Source organism: Apteryx rowi, unplaced genomic scaffold (genome assembly GCF_003343035.1).
Source record: "Apteryx rowi isolate R43461 unplaced genomic scaffold, aptRow1 scaffold_391, whole genome shotgun sequence".
NCBI lineage: Eukaryota > Metazoa > Chordata > Aves > Apterygiformes > Apterygidae > Apteryx > Apteryx rowi.
This window is the reverse complement of record NW_020450430.1, coordinates 713,980-733,979: the sequence shown is the minus strand read 5'-3', so window position 1 is coordinate 733,979 and position 20,000 is coordinate 713,980. Positions and strand designations below refer to the sequence as shown.

At 37.0% G+C, this 20,000-nt stretch overlaps 1 protein-coding gene across 5 annotated transcripts in view; it reads right to left on the bottom strand.

Moving 5' to 3' along the window:
* Window positions 1-3,444: 3,444 nt before the first annotated feature.
* The window catches only part of USPL1 (ubiquitin specific peptidase like 1), a 16,943-nt gene continuing 387 nt past the window's right edge, over window positions 3,445-20,000 (bottom strand). The window contains exons 1-9 of one of the 5 annotated variants that reach the window (XM_026074605.1): window positions 19,464-19,943; window positions 15,567-15,733; window positions 14,884-15,012; window positions 13,115-13,772; window positions 10,837-10,923; window positions 10,304-10,433; window positions 8,933-9,058; window positions 8,136-8,296; window positions 3,445-6,942 (exon numbers count right to left, since the gene is read on the bottom strand). In XM_026074605.1, coding sequence (XP_025930390.1) covers window positions 5,036-6,942; window positions 8,136-8,296; window positions 8,933-9,058; window positions 10,304-10,433; window positions 10,837-10,923; window positions 13,115-13,772; window positions 14,884-15,012; window positions 15,567-15,665 — 3,297 coding nt within the window. In that variant the 5' untranslated portion in view covers window positions 15,666-15,733; window positions 19,464-19,943 and the 3' untranslated portion in view covers window positions 3,445-5,035. Of the gene's footprint in view, window positions 6,943-8,135; window positions 8,297-8,932; window positions 9,059-10,303; window positions 10,434-10,836; window positions 10,924-13,114; window positions 13,773-14,883; window positions 15,013-15,566; window positions 19,944-20,000 lie in introns of those variants that run through there. The other 4 variants (XM_026074604.1, XM_026074606.1, XM_026074603.1 and 1 more) reach the window with 4 other exon arrangements.

Sequence of the window (20,000 nt, the reverse complement as noted above, 5' to 3'; positions counted from 1 at the left end):
AACATGCTCTCACACTACTGTAGACACAGTTTTTCCTAGAATCAAAAGTTGTAACCTCAGTTATAACCAATTGTTGTTAATAAGGGCAGAATATTCCTATTAATTTTTCTACTTGCTATTTTAAATTTTAAGTAAACAGTGTGACTACATAGCATGTATGTACTGTATGTCTTTGCAATACATATATGAAGCCACAACCTCTGTCAAGCCTTCCTTATAGAAAGGTTTTGCACTTGAGCTAGGCAAGGGATCGGAAGCGTACCGTTACAAGAAAGGAGCACGCTATACTGCAAGGGCATGGCTAGATGTTTTATTTTTAAGATTTGGTTCATTCCATCACTTAAACTTTCCCCTTAAAAACATAATCTCAGTCTGTCTGCTTGGAAAGATAACCTAAAGGAGGAGAAATGAGTCTAAACTTAAATGACTTCAGTGTCATCAGAAAACTTGTAGCAAAACCTTTAAAATGATTCCACAACCAAATGACAGCATTTTCACTGCTTGCACTTGAATGGCAGAAGCTGTAGAAGAGGTTTGGCTAATTAGTCTAAGCACTGCTGAAGTTTTGACTGGAACTGAGGGCATGTGAGATAGTGGCAGTCAACACTCAAATTTATGGTGTTGAGGAATGAAGAATGTGAAAACCTCATCTTCCCAATGAAAAGCAAGACTTGAAGGAGGAGGGAAAAAAAAGAGAGATTATATGAAAACTGCTAGCTCCTTATAAAATTCAAAAGCACAACTTAATTCTTTCTTACAGCTTTCCCCATTATTTGAACCTCTTGCACTACTACACCTATAGAAAAAGCAAGTCACTGAAAATATGACTATTGAAAAATAAAATGAAAACAAACCACACAACAGGTAGATTTAGTGTATGCAAGAACTGTAAAATACTGCTTAAAGGATCAAATACATATTTCCTAAATACTTAAAAATTATGGACCACTCTCTCTAAGCCAAAGAAATGGAACACACAGTCCACTAAGAGTAAGATATAATAATTATGGGTTTTCTGACTATTCTGCTCTTTGTTTCCGGCAGTTGCACAGAAAATTTTTGCAACAGTACCAATTACCAGGACTGGAAGTTCATTTTTCTAAACATGAAAGGTGAGATTCTTCCCTGCCTCCTAGACAGGTACTTCTATGTCAGGTTTCACAGAATATTGCCAACTCTTATAGTTCACAGGTATTTTATCATATTGCCTCTTTCCCCCATTTTTAAACTGGAAAATTGGGGCAGGATTAGAGCTATCCTAAACCCTATTCTTGAGCATTATACAAGCCTCCTTAGATAGTGTTTTAAACAAAAGAACAATATGAACCCACATTCAGGGAGAAGCCTCTTCTTAAGATTTCTTCAACTTCCCTCCAGAAAACCTAAGTTAGGCACGTTTGGACCCTTAACACCCAACTGATTAGTCTTCCAGTCTTGGCATTAAAAAAGGCCTGTGAGGCCTTGGATTGTAATCCGAGTCTGCCAAAACTGCCGAACTGAAGACATGAGTTTGGCTCACTGGACCTCAAAACTGGAGAGCGAAGACCTACTTTTCTACACTCCTTTCTATCATCTGCTCTTCTTTGTGTGTCCCACAGTTCCACCACATTGTGCTGTGCAGCTCCAGTACCTCCCCTAGAAACAAACTCTGTTTGTGTACGACGCAGAAGGGGACATGCTGCGATAAGGCTTGATCAGCCGCCTCATCTGGTTAACCTCAGTGTCTCTTCTTCTCTGCATGCACTGCCACCCGTGGGTCTACACTTGGACCGTAAGCTCTTCCACCATGAGGCCGAACCCTGGCCGACTCTGAAGCCCAGCGCATGCTTGCAGAGCGGGGTACAGAATAATCTGCTCAGGAAGTTACCTGCTTTGCTCTTCAGAGCACAAAGTGGCTCATTAAGGGAATAGCAGCTATTTAGCTTTGCAAAAGGAAGACAGAGGACACAATTGCTCTCTATTAATACATTGTCAGGAAGGGAATAATTATTTAAGCCAAAACCCAATGTCAGAACAAGAATAAATGGCAATAACCAACCATGAAAAACAAGATGGAAATTAGGAGATTTCTAACAAGCAGCACAATGAATTTCTAGAGCAGTCTTCTAGCAAGTGGAGAGAGGGCTGCAAAAAAATCCATGTAGAGAGCTCCTTTTCAGATGGGCTGGTTTCCTGCAGACAGCATGAGATGTCTCCTTCTTTTTCATATACTTTTTATTAAAAAGTGATTTACTATATCATAAAGTAGTAAGATCGGAACCAGAGCCACTTCTTCCACACAGAGCTGATTTTAAYCTTAAAAACTGTAAATTTCTAAGTGTCACAATTGTGCCTTTCCCAAATCAGAAGACAAATTAGACTGTGATGCAAGAGGTGAAAAAAACATGTAAAATACAATCCCAAGTGCACAAAGCCATCGGACCTTTTAAAATTTACCCTAAAACATTGATAAACCTACAAAATAAAGTGACTAATAACTGCTCACTACTCATACTTGCTATATGCCCACCTAATATATTTCTAATTGACAGAAAACTGATACATTACATTCTCTTCACTGCAAATAAAAGGCTGATCATCCAGGCTGCATTTTAAAATAGTCTCCAAAAAAAAGTACAGTAATCACCAAATTCCAAGCTGTTTCTTTGGTGAAGGAGATTTTATTCAATCTCAGCTGAATTCTCACTTCCAAAGAATCAGTGGGAGTAAAACACTTGTGTTGATCCAATTAGGAAACAGAMAAATTTGCACAGCATCATCTTTCATTAACAATTATTTCAGAGCAAGGCATCAAAAAGCTTGCACCAGTAATGTAAGTAGTTTCATATTCATTTTGATCTCCAGTGCTATTTAATTGCGCTTGGAGATTTTATACATATGTGCACCCATACTGTACTCCACACAGCTGCAGCCCAAGGACTCCTACATGAGTTTGCAGGGGTGCTAAGGTTGACCATGGCAATTCCTTGTTCTGTCTAGGCACAGGCCCAGCAGCTGCGCCCCCATACCCTTCTCTGCTATTAACCTTATCATACTGCTTACACCTGGACCTTCTCATCTGCAACAGCCTCCCCCTCCAATATCCCAATAAAGCGGGATCTTCCCCATGCAGACCGACGCGTTCTGCATCTCGCTAGCCCCAGGCTTGCTGCTTCACTCCCTCTGGGGTCTGTGCCTCGTCCTGAGCCAGCAGCGAGGGAGTTCCCACTTCTCAGCTCTAAGTAACTGCAACTCAGCTCATCCCAGACGGCATCTGCGGAGGAAGCGCCTCCCCTCACCTTATGGAAACCTCTGCAGCAAGTGTTCGGGAGCTAGGGGTACACAGCTTTTAAGTGGTTTGCATATACAGAAACGACTGGTCGAGAGACTCTGCAGGAAAATCTTACTGCCCCCTCATGTCTTGCAGGGGCACCCATGTTACTTACTGATAAGTCAAACTCTAGCTTTGGTCAACATTTTTTTTTTAATAAGAGGAATTCACGGACAAATATTTCTCCAGCAGTATACCAGGACTTTACATTCAAAACTCGTTGATTTGTTTTCCATTGCAGCACAACAATTAACACATTTAAAACAAAGGAGGAGCTCAAGTTCTTTAAAAAGTTATGTATCAAAAATGAAATTATTCATTCTCTATAATGCAGGCTTGATAAACATGCCCACAATTGCAACATAAATAGTTTGGGAAAGCGAGTTCAGTGTCACTGACAGTTTTTCAAACACTTTTTGAATCTGTTCAAGCTATCCAAGACCATCTATCTCTGTAGCCATGACCTGTAATAACAATTATGTTCCATTGCACCTGTTTAAGAGTACGACAGAAGGGCTTACATCTTGAATTTGGGATGAAAAAAAATGCAAAGTACCTCTAAAAATGGCTGAAACAGGCTTGCTGATAAAATCCTTATTATTTCCACATACATGAAAAATATTTTAGGTGATCTAATCTAGCACATAATATTCTCAGCTTTGTATACATGAATTCATGTAAGACTCCCTGTCAAACAAAATGAAAGCTATACACAAATCTGGAAACACCAAGATGTAAATATTCCTCCCTTCTCCTTACTCTCTGCCTTCTTGCCATATTTCTCCATTACTTTCTTCCTACTGTCCTTGCTCATCCCTGGCATTCTCTTATATACAGACAGGAGTACATAGCTCTATCCATGAAAAACTCCTAGCRGCAACAGTAATGGGTGCTAATGTACAGTTAACTTCATTGCTTGGAAACTTTTCTTTCAGTAATGAATTTGCAGCAATGAATACATGAAAGTTACATTTGGTACTAACTCCTTCTTAATGCTGCAAACTCTGGGTCAAATCCTATTTATTTTACTTAAAAGATTAGCAGGCTCAGAAGTATATTCTGCAAAATTGTATTTTCAGTTAACCTGGAATGAAAACCTCAGCATGTGTCATAACTTTAAATAGGAAAATTTCTACTTTATATCCCTCCTTCCTTGGATCCAAGGGGTGAACACACCAGGAAGAGCTTGCAGAACTGTAGTTCTGAAAAGAGTAAAATGCCTAGCAGAACACCATCCTTGATTTCTTAGTGTTGCAAATTATCTTTGTATAAAAGGATGCAAATATCCCTGATTACAGTCAGTATTTTTCTTTTTTTTAGGTTGGACAACAAGACTTCAGGAATTCAGAGATCCTGAAAAATAAATCAGTACTTCCTAAATAGTATTACTTACACCATCAAGGATATTGAAGGTTGTTATTTTCAAGCTCAATAAAATATGGATGAGTTTTCCATATTAAAAGCAGCAAAAAATTAAGACTTATAGGAGCTTTTAATTAAAACTATCCTCATATTCTACAGCTAAAATAACTAGTTCACAGACAAAATGGATTAAAACCTTATTTGCCTGCTACAATGCAATTTTAAGAAAAAAAATACCTCAAATGTAAATTGTTCAAGTACAGCCAGTGTGCAATTAAACCAGTTAGAAAATATAATTTAAATAGTGCTTTGTATCAAAATATACATAATATTGAAAAGTACTAAAAATAAGCAACTGAATATTCACCAAGTTTCAAACAGAGTTTCATCAAAATGAGGTAAATCTATATCACCTGCTATTGAGCTTGGTGCTGAAATGGAGAATAGGTCTTCAAGGATATCTTCACTTGTAGGACTTTCAAAAGCAAGTTTTTTCACGCTGGATTTGTTCATTGTATGAACTTCAGAATTACCGTCCTTTACGGGACTGTAGTAATTGTGGTCTTCACGTGGCACTGTTGCATGTGACACACTGGTCGACTCAGCAGGCACCACTGGTGCAACATTGCTGTCCACCATTTCCAAATACATACATTCATCTTCACCTTTTGGAACCTCTAAGGAAGCAACAGTTGAAATAGGGGAAAGTAATTCTGCTAATATTTCGTTATTAGCATCATGGCCAGTGCACATTGATACAGAGTTTGCATCAGATTTATTATCTGCAACATCAATCTGATGCTGCAGTTCCCATAAAAAAGTCTGTAATAATTCACTATCATTATGAGATTCAAAATGTGACGGGGTGCTTCCACCTCCGTTCACAGGTCCTTCATGTTTCATTTGTTCCACTGCTAGTCTATCCAGTGAAGCTAACTTCTTCTTTTTAGCATTAAGTTTTTTTAACAGTTTTTGACGAAGTTTTTTTGTTTTATCAGTATCTGACTCTTCTACTTTCCCAGAATTACAGCTGGGTGAATTAAGTTGAGTTACTTTACCTGAGGCACCCAACACACTTCCTGACTTTCTCCAAGTTGGACCTTCATTAGCAATATGATTTTTTGTAGGAAGATGAACGTCTTGAGAAAATCCTTTGAAATTTGACATAGGATGAATATTTTTACGTTGAGGAACTGCTAATTTAGGGGTCTCAGTCATTTTGTTTGTACCTCTGCCTTGAAATCCATCAAAGTTACTTGCTCCCTTAATTGGCAGCCGCACATCATTTATTTTTTGCACTGAGGGAGTTTTGCAATTTTTCTCATTTTTAAGAGCTGAGGCACTTGAAGGCATAAAAGAAGTATTCTGGCTTAATAATTTCTTTACCCAGCTTCCTACAAATCCTCTTTTTTGGTCTTTGTATGAAGGCTGAAAAGGATTATTGGCAGCAGAAGAATTTGTGATCTGAGAATCAGCTACAATTTTGCTTGCATCTTTCAAGTCAGGTGATCTTTGAGTGATATTCTCTGCTGGTGACAAATTCTTGTTTAGCTGTAGTTCTGAATTTAAGCCAGTACCATTTTCTGTGTTAAATAAATTTGCTCTGTCATCTGTTCTTTGAGCAAGTGGTGAGTAAGATGGGTAAAGGTCCTGGTTTTTAGGCACAGGAGGAGTAATATTTGCTGTGTTTAACTCTTCTAGAGGTAAGCAAATGCTGCCATCTTCAGATAATGTGCATTTATTATTCATAGCTAGACTAGTTCCAGCAACCTCTTCTGTATGTGGAGTGTTAGGTGAACAAGCTGATTCCTGCTGTCGCAGTGTGTCCGTCTCAACAACAAGGTTATTTCCCACCATCTGTCTGTTCTCCAGTGATTTAGCTTCTGAGTCAACTTGAATTTCTACAAGCGTCAGAGTTATAACATCATCATGTGCCAGATTTTCAAAACCACGATGAGCACTGCTTTCATCTTCAGCTACCTGCTGTTGTTTCTTATCTGGAATTCTCACAGAATCCTTTTTGTGATGTTCTGCAAATATTTTGTCTACAGTGTTTTCAAAACCACAATGCAACACTGTGGAATTTGACTGTACATTTTTAAGAGGAAAATTGTCAATATTTTTACTCTGGAACTGTGAATTCAGCTCTTCTGGCACATGGGATGTTTTCTTTTCCCAGAAAACAATAAAAATCTCTGAAGGAGGAACTTCAAATCTTTTACGTCTCTTGCAATATGGACCCTTTAAATCATCACATTCAAGCCAAGTTCCTGAAAAATAAACAGCAACCAATGTAGAAACTCAAAGACCTTTAAAATTGAAATCACTATTTTTCCGACACTYGTCAAACATTTTTATTAACCCATTCCTTGACATGCAGAAAATCAGATTTTTTCCCCTCCATTCTTTATTGCATCAGAGGGAAACTGGGAGGCTTCCACCCTAAAAAGGTCACACTTAAGCAGAATTTGCTGCAGTATTATTACAGGTCAGAGTAGGTGACCTGTAAAGCTAATGCTTTTTGTCTGAGCTAATGACGCTGACATCCTGTCTGAAAATATCTGCACAGGTCTGAGGGAAGAACCACCTCTCAAAAACGTTTCTCAATGGAAGCTTTCATTGCCTGAGACTTACAACAGCTTAAGAGAAACTGCTCATTTAGTAATCTGCCCCATCATCTGCAAACTGTTTACAAATCATGAAAAAAATATTTTACAGCTTTAAGAAACCTACAAAATTGATATACAGCATATATATACAACATATCAAATGTTTCTAACTAGTTGCTTCCCAGCTGCTTCCTCTTCTCAGTTCTTCCTAAACTCTAGCTGTACAATTTAGGCAACTTTCATTTTGCCAGAACATTTGATAGGACTGCATCCATTCCCTCTACGGAAGCATGAGAATCAAAATGTCAACTTTTCACCTTCTCTGATTCTGTGGAGTTCCACTTGGATGAAGCTCTGCTGCTGAACCAACAGAACCTTCACACCATTAGTCATGTTTCTAACACCAAATTGGGCCTCCCAACCATCAGGTGAAGCAAAGTCCAGAAACAAAGAGAAACTAAGCATCAATGCTCCTAGTTTCCCCATTCCTGCCCAAGAATGGTTGAATATTTGGCTTCAAACTAACCAATACAATTTGTCCAACAGCTATGCTCAGCTTGCATTTATTTCCATTTTTACAAAGTTATGAAAGGAAATGACTCTACCCAAATAACCTTTCCCAGTGAGGATAGCCGAGGCCAGAACACTGCTGAACAAATCAGTTAAACCAAAATGAAACTTTCACCCAGAATAACAAAGTTCCTATAGTTATTCACAAGATTTTAATATGAAGTTTAGAATACAAACAACCCCCCCTTGTTATTATCTATGGACAGTTGGGACTATTTCAGTAACCCATAAAACAGTATTTGATGTAGACTCATGCACTATTATAATAGAATTTATGGTCTTACCATCAGGATTCAAAGACCAGGTTATGAAGTGTTTCTTGACTGTCTGATACTGAACAACAGATGTTATTTGGTAGGAATCCCCTTCAAACTGAAATGAGTAATTCTTCAGGTTGTTATGTGGCAAGCCTTCAACAAAATGCAACATTAATATTGCCGGTACTCTAATAAAAGAAACAGAACAGTTTATTGCAACAAAACATCAGCGGAAGTTCCTAATGAAAAATCACAAGCAAGGCATCTCAAAGAGTAGGCAATCCTGCCGTTACTATTTTATCTCCACACAAATCTCCTAAGATTGAGTAGTACTCACAGGAGAAGAATACTCCAAATGGATATTTCATTTTTTTATGAATGTGGGGAAAAAACAACACACAAGGGATTGGGGAAATGGGTGGGGTGGGGTGAGAAAGACAGGAGACAACTGTTATAACCAAACTAGAAAGGGCAGTATTCCCAAGTCAAACCAATAAACATGATCAGAGAGCAGTTTTATTCACCAACACCAGGGGTTGTAGAGAGGCTGCTACTGGGTATCAGTAGTGTATTTACTACCTGGCTCAAACAAATGGGCTATTCAGTATGTTAAACACTGTACTTTCTATGTTTCAGGTTTATTAAACATTATTTGCAAGTTTCAGCATTTAAGAATGACCTTAAATCTAGGAAACTGAATATTTATCAGATTAAAAGTTTAGCATTTCTTTAAACCCAACAGCTTGTTTTTGCAAGTGCAACTATGTTCACTATATGAAGTCTCAGAACTTTATCTCTTTTCAAGTTCACATATTCAAACTTACTTTTCCAAAATCATCTGTCTTCTTTGAGATGTATCATTACAGTTATTACACGGACCAACATGAATAGCATTAAGTGGATGCCAATCAGGGATTATATTTGTGAATGTTGTTAATGTTTTCCTACATCTGGACACACACACAGACACAAAAAAGAGTAAATTAAGTTGCTGATCAGAAAACAATAAAAATACATACTTCACACAAAAAAGTTACAAAAATGTTATGACTAAGCCAAATTCTATTCATATTCATGCCATTTGCATGAACTCCAATGAGACTGCATCAGATGCAAGTCAGCATTGAATTCACTTCTGCCAAACACTATCAGTCATCATTTGTTCTCAGCAGCATCAGGGCCTTTAATTCCACATTATCTGCTCTTTCTCTCCTAACATCTTATCTCTCTTTCCTTTCCAAAATATGGTGAAGCTTCTACCAAGACCTCAGTAATTTACTAATACAGAGGCTCAAGACAGAGTGAAGAAGCAGTAAAAAGTTACATCAGAATGCAGAATACAAGGCCTTGTTTTCAAAGAACCAGTACATTTAGAGCAGAGCTTACACACATGAAAATACAAAGTATGGAGTATTAAAGTGAAACAATGTACTTCATTCATTCATCAGCCATAGAAGGATCTAATTTTATATTCAGCCTAACCTAGATTTTTCAACTTACTGAAAAACACAGTACATAACAGAGGCTCTTAACACATGCTATTAACCAGGACTACACATGAGCTGGAAGTATAAAGGACAGAATTCATCCCACCTCATTTGTGGGTCTAGAAGTTTATTGTGTAAATCTAAGACAGTGGAGGGAAACAGGCATTTTTAAAGTAAAACGAGCTGTCTTCTGAAGGTGCCTCTCTTTTTCTGCTGACTCTAAAAGGAGCCTAAGTGAGCAGCTTGCACTTACAGCTACACAGAATTCGATCAATTATCAAGAAACAACTTCCCTGTAATACTATTGTAAAATAAACCAATTATGAGAACAAACCTCATATATTTCTGATTCTTTGCAATCCAAATGAATATTACAGGTATTCTTCAATAGCAAAAGTGTGCCAGGCATATACTCTTTGGAAGAGCAGCAATCTGTATACTCAGCAAAAAATCAGCATGAGCACTGCTAAGGCATCACAATTGCCTATTATTTCTTTTTGAATTACATGATAACATGATTTCCTAAGACATGACACAGCAGTAAACCATTTGCAAATGCCAGCCTAAAAAGTGGATCACATAAAACATCACCAACAAGCTTAAGCCATACAAAACCTGGAGATCTGAAGAAAAAACATGTATTAAGTGCAGACTTAAAAAGGTAAGGATGCAACTTTTAGACAAAAGCTACTTAAAGAAAAATCTCACCGGTCCTGGTATTTGTAGCCACAACATAAACACTCAAACTTCCATGAAAATGAAAGCAGGAATAGTTTCTCAGCTTGGTGATCCTGTCGTAAAAGTAGAGGGAGTGCAAACACTGGACTTTCCTTCTCACCTTCAAAGATGGAGGGGGGAAAAAACAGTCACTGAATATTTGAAGTCAGCCTTCAGTACTTCGAAAGGAAAGAGGATAAGTTTACTGCTATTGATTCTAATCCCAGGTATCCTTTCAAGGCTGTATTTCTAATCCTCACAAAGAGACAGATCCCTTTTATTAGGTTGCTCTCACTGACAATTTCGTGACTATAGCATAGTTACCAAGAGAAGAATATGCTCTCTAAACTTCAAAAATAGTTAAGGGACAAAAAAGCTTACCACACAGCAAATGATATGTAAAATGTATTTGCAAGCTGTCTTGTATGCATATATCCATACATATTTTTATATGCTGACAAACTACAAGGCTTCACATATAGTTTCCTGAAAATAAATACTGAGATTCTGCAATAATTACTCACCCAATTTACACCCAAGCTGAGGCTGAAGCTGTGTAAAAATTCTGTTTCTGATTTCATTGAGATATGATTCTGCTTTTGGAAGAACATCTAAAGAAAAAAAGATATATGTTTCCATGTACTTATGTGTAACACTCCCCCATTCCACGTTCACCTAAGATGCATTCATTGTCTGCAAACAGATGCTTCTCATATTAACATTCACTTCTCTGTAACTGTTGGTAAAATAGCCAATGCTTAGTATTAACTGATCTGAAAATTACAGTAGAATTTACAGAAATTACACACATTTTACCAGAAATTACTTAACCTGACTTAAATTATGGTTAAGACTGTGTACTATTAACTGGATAGTAAAGACATTTAAGGATAAGGTAACCGGACATCATAAATCCTGGATATTCAGAGTTTAAGAGTAGATTTAAAAACCTAAATTTTAAGATCAAAAGGGCAAAAACTTGCTTAAATGCTTTGTAATGATATCACACAATTAGTAATATAATATTTTAATGTATTGTCCCAGATTAAATACTAAATTCCTAAGTCAGCATTTAAAAATATTAAAAATAAATCTGTTAAATAGCTTACATCATATATCTCAGTATGCAACTTAATTTTACAACAGTTAGATTGTTTATACACAAACAGATTACTTAAGCTCAAGAAAGAAGGTAACTTCTACTACACAATCATAACCTCCACAAATTAAAGGAAGAATTTAACATAGCTGTGGAAACTATTTCTTACTTATAATATTTATGTATATTGAAAAAAAATAAAAAAATCTTCTGCAGCTCTACTGCTTCTATTTTTTTTTTAAAAAACAACCAAAAGATACTGAAAAATTAGATAGCAGGGCAAAATAAATACCACACCATAACAATATTGTTCATCCCATTCCCTTTTCCACTGTTGCCCACATAAACTAATTTGTTTTGCAGTGATTCCTGGAAATGGAAAGGTTTAGGTTATTTCAAGCAACACTGTATTACAACACGCTTCCTAAGGAAAGCAAGCTAGCATTCCCACTAAGGGCTCTTCTATACCAGTGCTTCTTCGCAAACAGCAGTAGCACAGCAGAGGGGAAAACACCATCTCAGATTAACAGGTACTGTGATGGTAGAGGCAACATTTGAAAACCTAAAATAAGCAGCCAGAATTTCTGGCTAGAACTAGAGCATGTGAGATTTTTTAGAATTTCTTTAGATTTTTTCCCTTCTTTAAAAATATTATGGTTTCTCTGTCACAAAGTCTAGTAAACCATTTTTCATACACCGTTTTTTCTAGGGAAGATATGATATTAAGTTACCTAATGCTGTTAGGGTACTATAGGCTATATAGTCCAACACCCACTATTCCTGGGAGGTCTACTGAAAAAGACTTCACAAAAGGTACCCCGGCTGGTCAAGAGATCTGCATTAATTCTCTAATATGACTCCAATGGGTCAGTTCAAAAGAACTAGGAAAAATATATCTTAGTAGTTTAAGAGTCTTAAATTGAATCCAGACTACACAAAATGTTCAAAGTCCATACTAACAGCTTATTGTGACACATCTTCTAACTCCTGCTGTGCTGGCTGAAAGGTTGCCTCCAGCTGCTCATCACTGCTCCAGTGCTTGGAGGCCACTGCCCTCCAATCTGCGGAGCCACTCATGTGGAATGCTCCTAACCCGCTCCAGACAGCAGGGACCATGTTAACAGATCTGACTGGTTTTGACTGAAACGGGTTAGGAAGCACCATCATCCGCAGCATAGCTTGTGGACCTCAGGGGAAGCATTTCTTCAGTCAGCCCAGCTGGAGCCAGAAAAAAATGTATTTTCCCAGCTTTACTATTTTTGGTGTGACAAGGCAACTGTGTATTTATACAGGGATATAAAAAAACACATCAGAAAAGATTTTAAAGATTAAGATTAGAACAGCACTGTAATACATTAACCAACAGAGGGGAAGGAGACAAATTCAAGCTCAATTACATGAACAATTCACAACTTATCTACCTGGTTTATAACAGAAAATTTCAAGAGATACTTAATATTTGATCTCTGCTTTCAAAGTGTGCCTATTTTCCCCAAGAGAAATATTTTTTCAGTGATCACTGAGAATCTGCTAGACAAAGAACTCTGGTCTGGAAATTCATGGAAATGAGGTGTAACTCATTCTTTTGTGATCTTGAAATAAAAGGGAAGCAGACTCTACTGCAGTACACTCTACTGAATTCCACATATTTGCAGCCAATACATCAGTTTGAATATAACGAAACAGTAGCTAAACTTACTCACCTTTTACCTTACTTCTTTTACAGGTATTCAGAAGTGCAGTTGCTTGATTATATTTTGTAAGGAGTCTCTGGAGTAAACATCTTTCTTCAGTGTATTCTTCTGTTAGAGCAAACTTTAATGTTTCTAAGTGTACCAATGCTGACAAAATACAGTTTAACCAACAAAGAGCATACACGTTCCTCCACTGAAGACAAAAATCTGTGTTATTAGTGGAACCTTCATCATCTCTGAGCAAAATTTCAGATGCTGTCGAGCAAAGTTCAGAATTCAGTAAGAGCTGTGTTCTGGCTGAAGAAGCCTTAGAAGGACTTTCTCGATAACTGCTGGCTCTGTGGGTTGTTTCAATGTCCACCTTCTGCGTGAGGGACTCCGCTTTGCTACTAGTCTTTTGCTGGTCATTCTGTAATTCATCAGGTAGGCTTGGCCTGGGAGTATATAAACTATTCTCACAGTATTTGACGGCGGGATTTGCATTAATAGTCTGCTCAACATTTATCCCATTATTAGTCCTTGCCTGTTTTGCATGTGATTCAATGGGAGAAAAGTCACTAATATCACACAATTTCCTTTTCTTATCAGTACATGGAATTTGATGCTTTTCTGAATCAGCAGAAATAATTATGCTGTTTAATGGTTTATAACCAAGTGGGTAGATACACTAAAGGAAAGAAAAAAGTTATAATGAAATCTACAAAGCAATTTCAGGTAAACAGTAGCTAAAAGATACAAACTATACTGTTAGAGTGCAGGACTTCTGTAAAGTGATACTTTCATGAAATTGATATATAAATTCAACATATATACGACAGGAAGGATGTTTTATCCAACCACTGTCTTATAAGCAATGCTGAAAAAATGTATCAAAAATGATAACCAACTTTGCTTTTCCAGTAAATACCTGATTCCCCACTTCCAATCCCTTAAAGATGTCCTAATCTTGCTAAGGAAACTCCTGTTCTCTCACTCTGCTATATCCATTCCTTTAGGGTGGACAGGTCAGACTAAGTGTCGGTAGGGTCTTATGCATAAGAACGTTTTGCAACCAGGAGAATATAATCAAATTCACTATTCCCCTCCTCCAAACCAGTACGATGACTATTGTAAAGGGGCAGGGTCCGGGGGAACAGGGAAGGGGGTTATGAGACCAATTTACAGAAGTGTATCTAGTCTTTGCACTCTGTTAATTTAAGGGCACCAGGCCATATGAGATTGCTACACCCTCACCCCACACACGGTGGAGTGCAGGAAAGGGAACGGAGAGGCAGCAAAAGTCACCATTAACTATTAAGGAGCCCAGAAATCTAGCTAAGGTTAAACTTAAAATGAAAAACTTCAAAAACACTGCAGTTATAATTACAAACCTATTTGTATTACTCAGAAAAGAAAAGCAAAACAAGAAAAAAAGCAAAGAAAAACAAAAACCCTAAAGAAAGACTGGGAAACTATCTGCATGGATAGAATACTGGTTTACAGGGATCACCAAATTTTAGCTTGTAATCTGGTTCATATACAAATTTATTCTCCTTTGTTATGTAAGCCAAACTCCCCTTTTTTATTTTTTAAGCATTTCTTTTGGTTAGCTATGAATAAACGCTACACGTATAGAGGTTAGCTTTGTTTTTGTCTAAATACAGCCAGATACTGTCTAGCAGATCAACTCAAAAGAGTCCTATTCCAAGTCTGCTTGACCACCAGTGAACTCTTGAACTTAAAGAGGTGTAAATGTTGAAGATAACACAACCCAAGAAAACTGTTAATTAGAATAATACCTGAGGATTTTCACAAAGGAAAATGGACTCTTGAAAATTAATGCGATAAGTCCGTAAAGCCTGTGTCTGGCCCTTCTCTTTGCAGACTGGGCAATACTCATGTGTAGTTACTTCTAGAGGACTGCAGTTCTAAAAAAAAAAAAAAAAACCCAAACCAAGAAGCATTAGCTTATGTATTTTATATATTATCCCAAGAATAAGACATATATACCAAGACAGAAAAGCAATATATCTGATACAGTATAAAAAAGTTAATTAGATTAGGTTTTGATCATAGCTATAAAATATATATTCATACAATAGAATGTTCTAAATGAATTCATCTTTTGATTTAAATATTTAAATATTTAAGAAAGTATCTTAGAAAGAAAGTAACAACACTATTACGTAACATCTCATTCTGTTTGCATTAAACCAAAGGACATTTATTGCCAGAGAAAACAAATTCAGTTCTTTCAAAGACAAACACATTTTCACAGGAAAGCTAAGTTTCAAAAATAGCACCAGTAAAAAAAAATCATAGACACAGATGTACTTAGAATAATCTTTCGCCATTGTTATAGATTTCCGTGGAAAAATAATTTTGACACTTTTTTTTTTGGAAAATTAAGACCAATTAAAAATCTYTCAAAGCAGAGGAAAAATATAAACTTTGCACACATGTAAAACAAGTTTCAACTGACTTTTCCCAAATACCCCACCATGTGGAGTGTCGATATCCCTATACCAGTCCCTTGTCCAATCACTTGCAAACCATTTGTAGTCTTCTGGGTATCCATCATTCTGAGCCACTGGCTAATTTATGTCACTTGTAACAATGTCAAGACCACTAAGGAATTTTCAAAGAACCCTGAAAAATAAGAAGTGAATACAACAATTAAAGAAAAAAATAGATTAAATTTTGAATAAAAGCATACCAACAGTAACGCAATCTGTATTTTCTGTGAGAATGAATTCAGAAGCGTACTTTCTTGACTGAACATACTTATTTTCTGGTGAAGATTACAAACTCAGAACTTTAAGTCACATATCAGATTTAGCAGCTTTAGACCTTGAATTTTCAAATCTATACACTCTTTGCACTCTGCAAGGTCTCATTTATTTTCCAAGTGCACTATACTTAGCAGAAACGTAGATGTCTTGCCTGTACATCTCAACTTACTACATCTAACCCTCTGACTGATCTTTCTGACTGATATTTTCTTTAAAAATGGCTACAGTAAGATGCCACACAGTTACAGCTTAGCTGGAGAAGAACATTAAAGAACTAACTACTGTAACTTTCAGAAAAGTGAATTTAGTACACTAACTATAAAAAGCTTATCCTGCAAATGGAACGATTTCTAACTACAGAAGGGCATCCTGCTGCTAGTGTCACTATTTGGAAACTTCTCATAATCTAGTCATTTTAACAATGCTACGGACTTCCTAGCAAGCTCTTCCACAGTATTACTGCTACATAAATATATTTCATATTTTGTTAATGGCACTGCATATTTCATTTCATATGATTTCTCAAATTCAGGGCCAAATTTTGCCTTCTGATTCATATATGTTGTTGTTCACTTAAGTAACATATGTATATACCTACACACACATCTGTGTAGGAAGACTCCAGTATAGACTACATACACATCAGAAGACAGGTTCTTAAACCCGTATAAGTCCATTCTTTCTCTGGCTCTGAAGCTAACTACATCTTGAATGAGTCAGAAGAACACAGAGGTTTAGAACTATATGGACCCAAATCTATACCCGCTGAATTCAAATAGAGCTAACCAAAATAAATATGCATCTCTTCAAGATTCAGGGGGAAGTTAAAGTAGGTGAAATATAATTAAGTTGAAAAGCATCAAAGTCATCAAAGTTAATATCTTTCCTTGAGCAGCCAATATTTTCTTTTTCAATACTTCACTGAACAAGAACCTCTTCCACAGCACAATGCTCCACAACTCCTACACTATAGCACTAACTCAGATTAAAAGACAATTTCTTTTGAACAAAGAACTCAATTTCCCAAGGTGTTTTTGGAGACCTGCACAGATACCAGTTCAACCAAACCCATTTATAATACTAAGCAAGAAGAGACCCTACAGAACTGGACAGACTGTTAAAAATGGACAGAGTGTTAATAAAAAAGTGCAGTAGCAAACTGTAACAACTCATTATTTCATATCACTCCCCAAAGGCAACTTAAGTTGATGACATGTCCCACTGATACTTTCAACATGTATAGAAGCTCTTTTCAGAAAAAGCAGGCTGCAAGATGAAGAGGTAGTATACTGGGACTTCTAAAACTAATGGTTATAACGGAAGATAAGAACAAAAGTATCAACCCATATTGGAAGGTGTACAAGAAGCAACATGGTCCTAGGCTCACTCAAGGTAAAAACTAACGAATTAGCTCAAAATGTGCAATTCTACTGCATTACGAAGGAAAGTCAAGTTCTCCAATTTTTCACCAGTGCCAATCACACTACCACAGTTTATCAACTCTGTTATCACATACTTAATCTAGTTCAGAATTTGACTTTTTAATGTAGTATTAAACTTTTGCAAATATTGACCACTCTAAAATACAGAATGACATTGTTCTTCATGCTCTAGCTAATAAGATGTTTCTAACTTGTTCAGGGAACTTTTAGGCAATTCCTTGGCCTGTAGCAGTCTTATTTCTCCAAAGTTTATACAGTCACGTGATCTATGTATTTAAGTGATTTCTCACTGCACAAATACAAAGCCTCTGCCTGTATTTAAATGCATTAGTAACACTAACAACCTACAAGTTATTTCTTTTTAAGTATTTCTTGATTTTATAAAGAATGATATTTATTGCTGTGCAAGTCACTGCTTACTCTGTCATTTTCTCAAAAGGAAAGCAAGTATTTTTCCAATTTTCTTCTATGTTCCCTCTTAGTTCTGCTCTTCCTTTTAAGCTTAAATACTGTTTTGAGATGTACAATGCCTCCTCAAATATAATCACCCAGTAGCAGTATTACAGTGTTGGAGCCCATACTATTTATCACACTTAATACTTTTGTAAATGTTTATTACATTCTTAATCAACTTTTTATTTCAGAGACGTACAAAGAATCAGCAAATAAAATGGGGCTACCAGTACTAGATATACAGAGTGGTACTAAGTGACTTATCCGTACATGTCAGTATGTGTAAAATTACAGTAAGCTATTTGTGGTCTTTGTAAAAAGTGTAAGAAATGAGAAAATTGCCAAGAAAAACAGAAAACTGAGAGACTGCTTTATGAACTACTAAAATGACCTATTATAACAGCATATAACACCAGTATTACATATCAGAAATCACATAGGAACATGCTTTCAAGCTTAGTAGTCAAGTTTTAAAACATTTATGGTACTTCCCCTTCTTTTATGTTGGACACTTGCAAAATGCAATGCAAAACATGCCACCGATCAGATATAATTACTAGGCTAAAGTCATGGCTCTTCAGGTAACTTACGATCCAACAGGTAACTGCTTGCTAAATAATAGGCAGGTCTCGCATCTCTTTTCTCCTCTTTCTCACTCCATCACCAACCCCACAGCTCACTTCCTTGTCAGACTTTCCATAAGCTAACTGAACTCATGAAACAGCAGAAAACTCAGATTTTTTTCCCCACTATTCTAGTGAGTTAAACTGGTTTATGAAAAGGTCTGATGAGCTGCAGAGATAACAGGGCAGAAGGAAGAAAGCAGGAAAGAGGAGAATTTATATGGCAAAAAGGCTTTTGGTAAGTGAGATTTATCTTGTGACACAGTAACAGTTTCAGTATCTTGTGAAACAAAATCAGTTAAGAACTCCAGTAAGCAGGTGATAGAACATTGATTACGTTACAGTGAACATCTTTTCTCAATTTAAAGGTTAAAGGAACATTTGAGAATAAACTTGCAAATCATAAGTCTTCTCTCCTTCAAAGGGAAATTGAAAAGGAAGGATGAAAAAACAAAAGCCTGAGAAGAAAGTCACACGCATTTACATTAACCATGTTATTAGATATGTGTGCATTCCTTATGCAAGAGGACATCAGAGTTATTTTTTCTTTATCTCCAGCTATGACTATTAATATTCAGATCACAGAGCATGAAAAAATTACTGGGATAAGTTTCTGTGGCCCAAGTTGTGTGACGTTAAAGAGACATTGTTGATGTCACCTAACTGTTCCTACGTCACAGGCCATATGTGCTAGGCAGAATTACAATTTCGTCTCCTGTGGGGGCAAATGCAAGATTCTTTCCTGCAAATAACCTAATACCAACTAAAGCAAATGAAGCTGAAATGCATGAAACTATGAAACAAATTAATCTGCAACATGATTACTAAGTTGTTCTAAAAGCTTCTTCTACAGTCAGGCTTATCTTAAATGTCCTGATATTAAATGCTTTGATGGGAGTACTGTAAGGTAAAGGGACTAAGCATCTTTCTGATGAGGCCTTTTAGCCTTTCGAAAGAAGGTAAGCTGATATGGAAAAAAATACCTTAAACTAATGTTTATTATAGCTACAGCTAACAGATACAAGATTTCAGAAAGAGACTTGGTGCAGGCAGAGCCTCAGTCTCTAACCCGAGGCAGTGGAAGCGAAGGGCTCGTGGACGTGGCTCCAGCTAACTGGCTGGCGCTGTCCTGGTTGCTGCCCTTCCTTCAACACCAAGCAGCGTTCCAACGCTTCAAGATAAACCTATGGGTAAACAGCCTCCTTAGGGTTGTTTTTTTCCCCCACATCCAGAGCGATCCACACACTAGGGAAAGACTGTAGAAGAAAAAAAATATATATTGTTAATTACTAGAACATCAAAAAACTGTGCAAGGGAAAAACATATACACACTAGTACCTCACCACATACATGTTATTAAATACTGTTTTAGCTAACGCTACCTGAACAGAAAGAACAAGACCTCACATGTACAGATGTTGACAAGAAATACTAAGTCGGCATTTAGAAATATGTAAGACGGTCATTTCAACACAACCTATGGAACAGGCAACGGAGTAACGAGGCAAAGGACTTAACGCCGCTCCCAGGAGAGCGGGCCTGCCAAGACGCCCGGCGCCGCGTGCCGAGGCAGCGCCGAGGCAGCGCGGGGCTGCCCGCCGCCCCC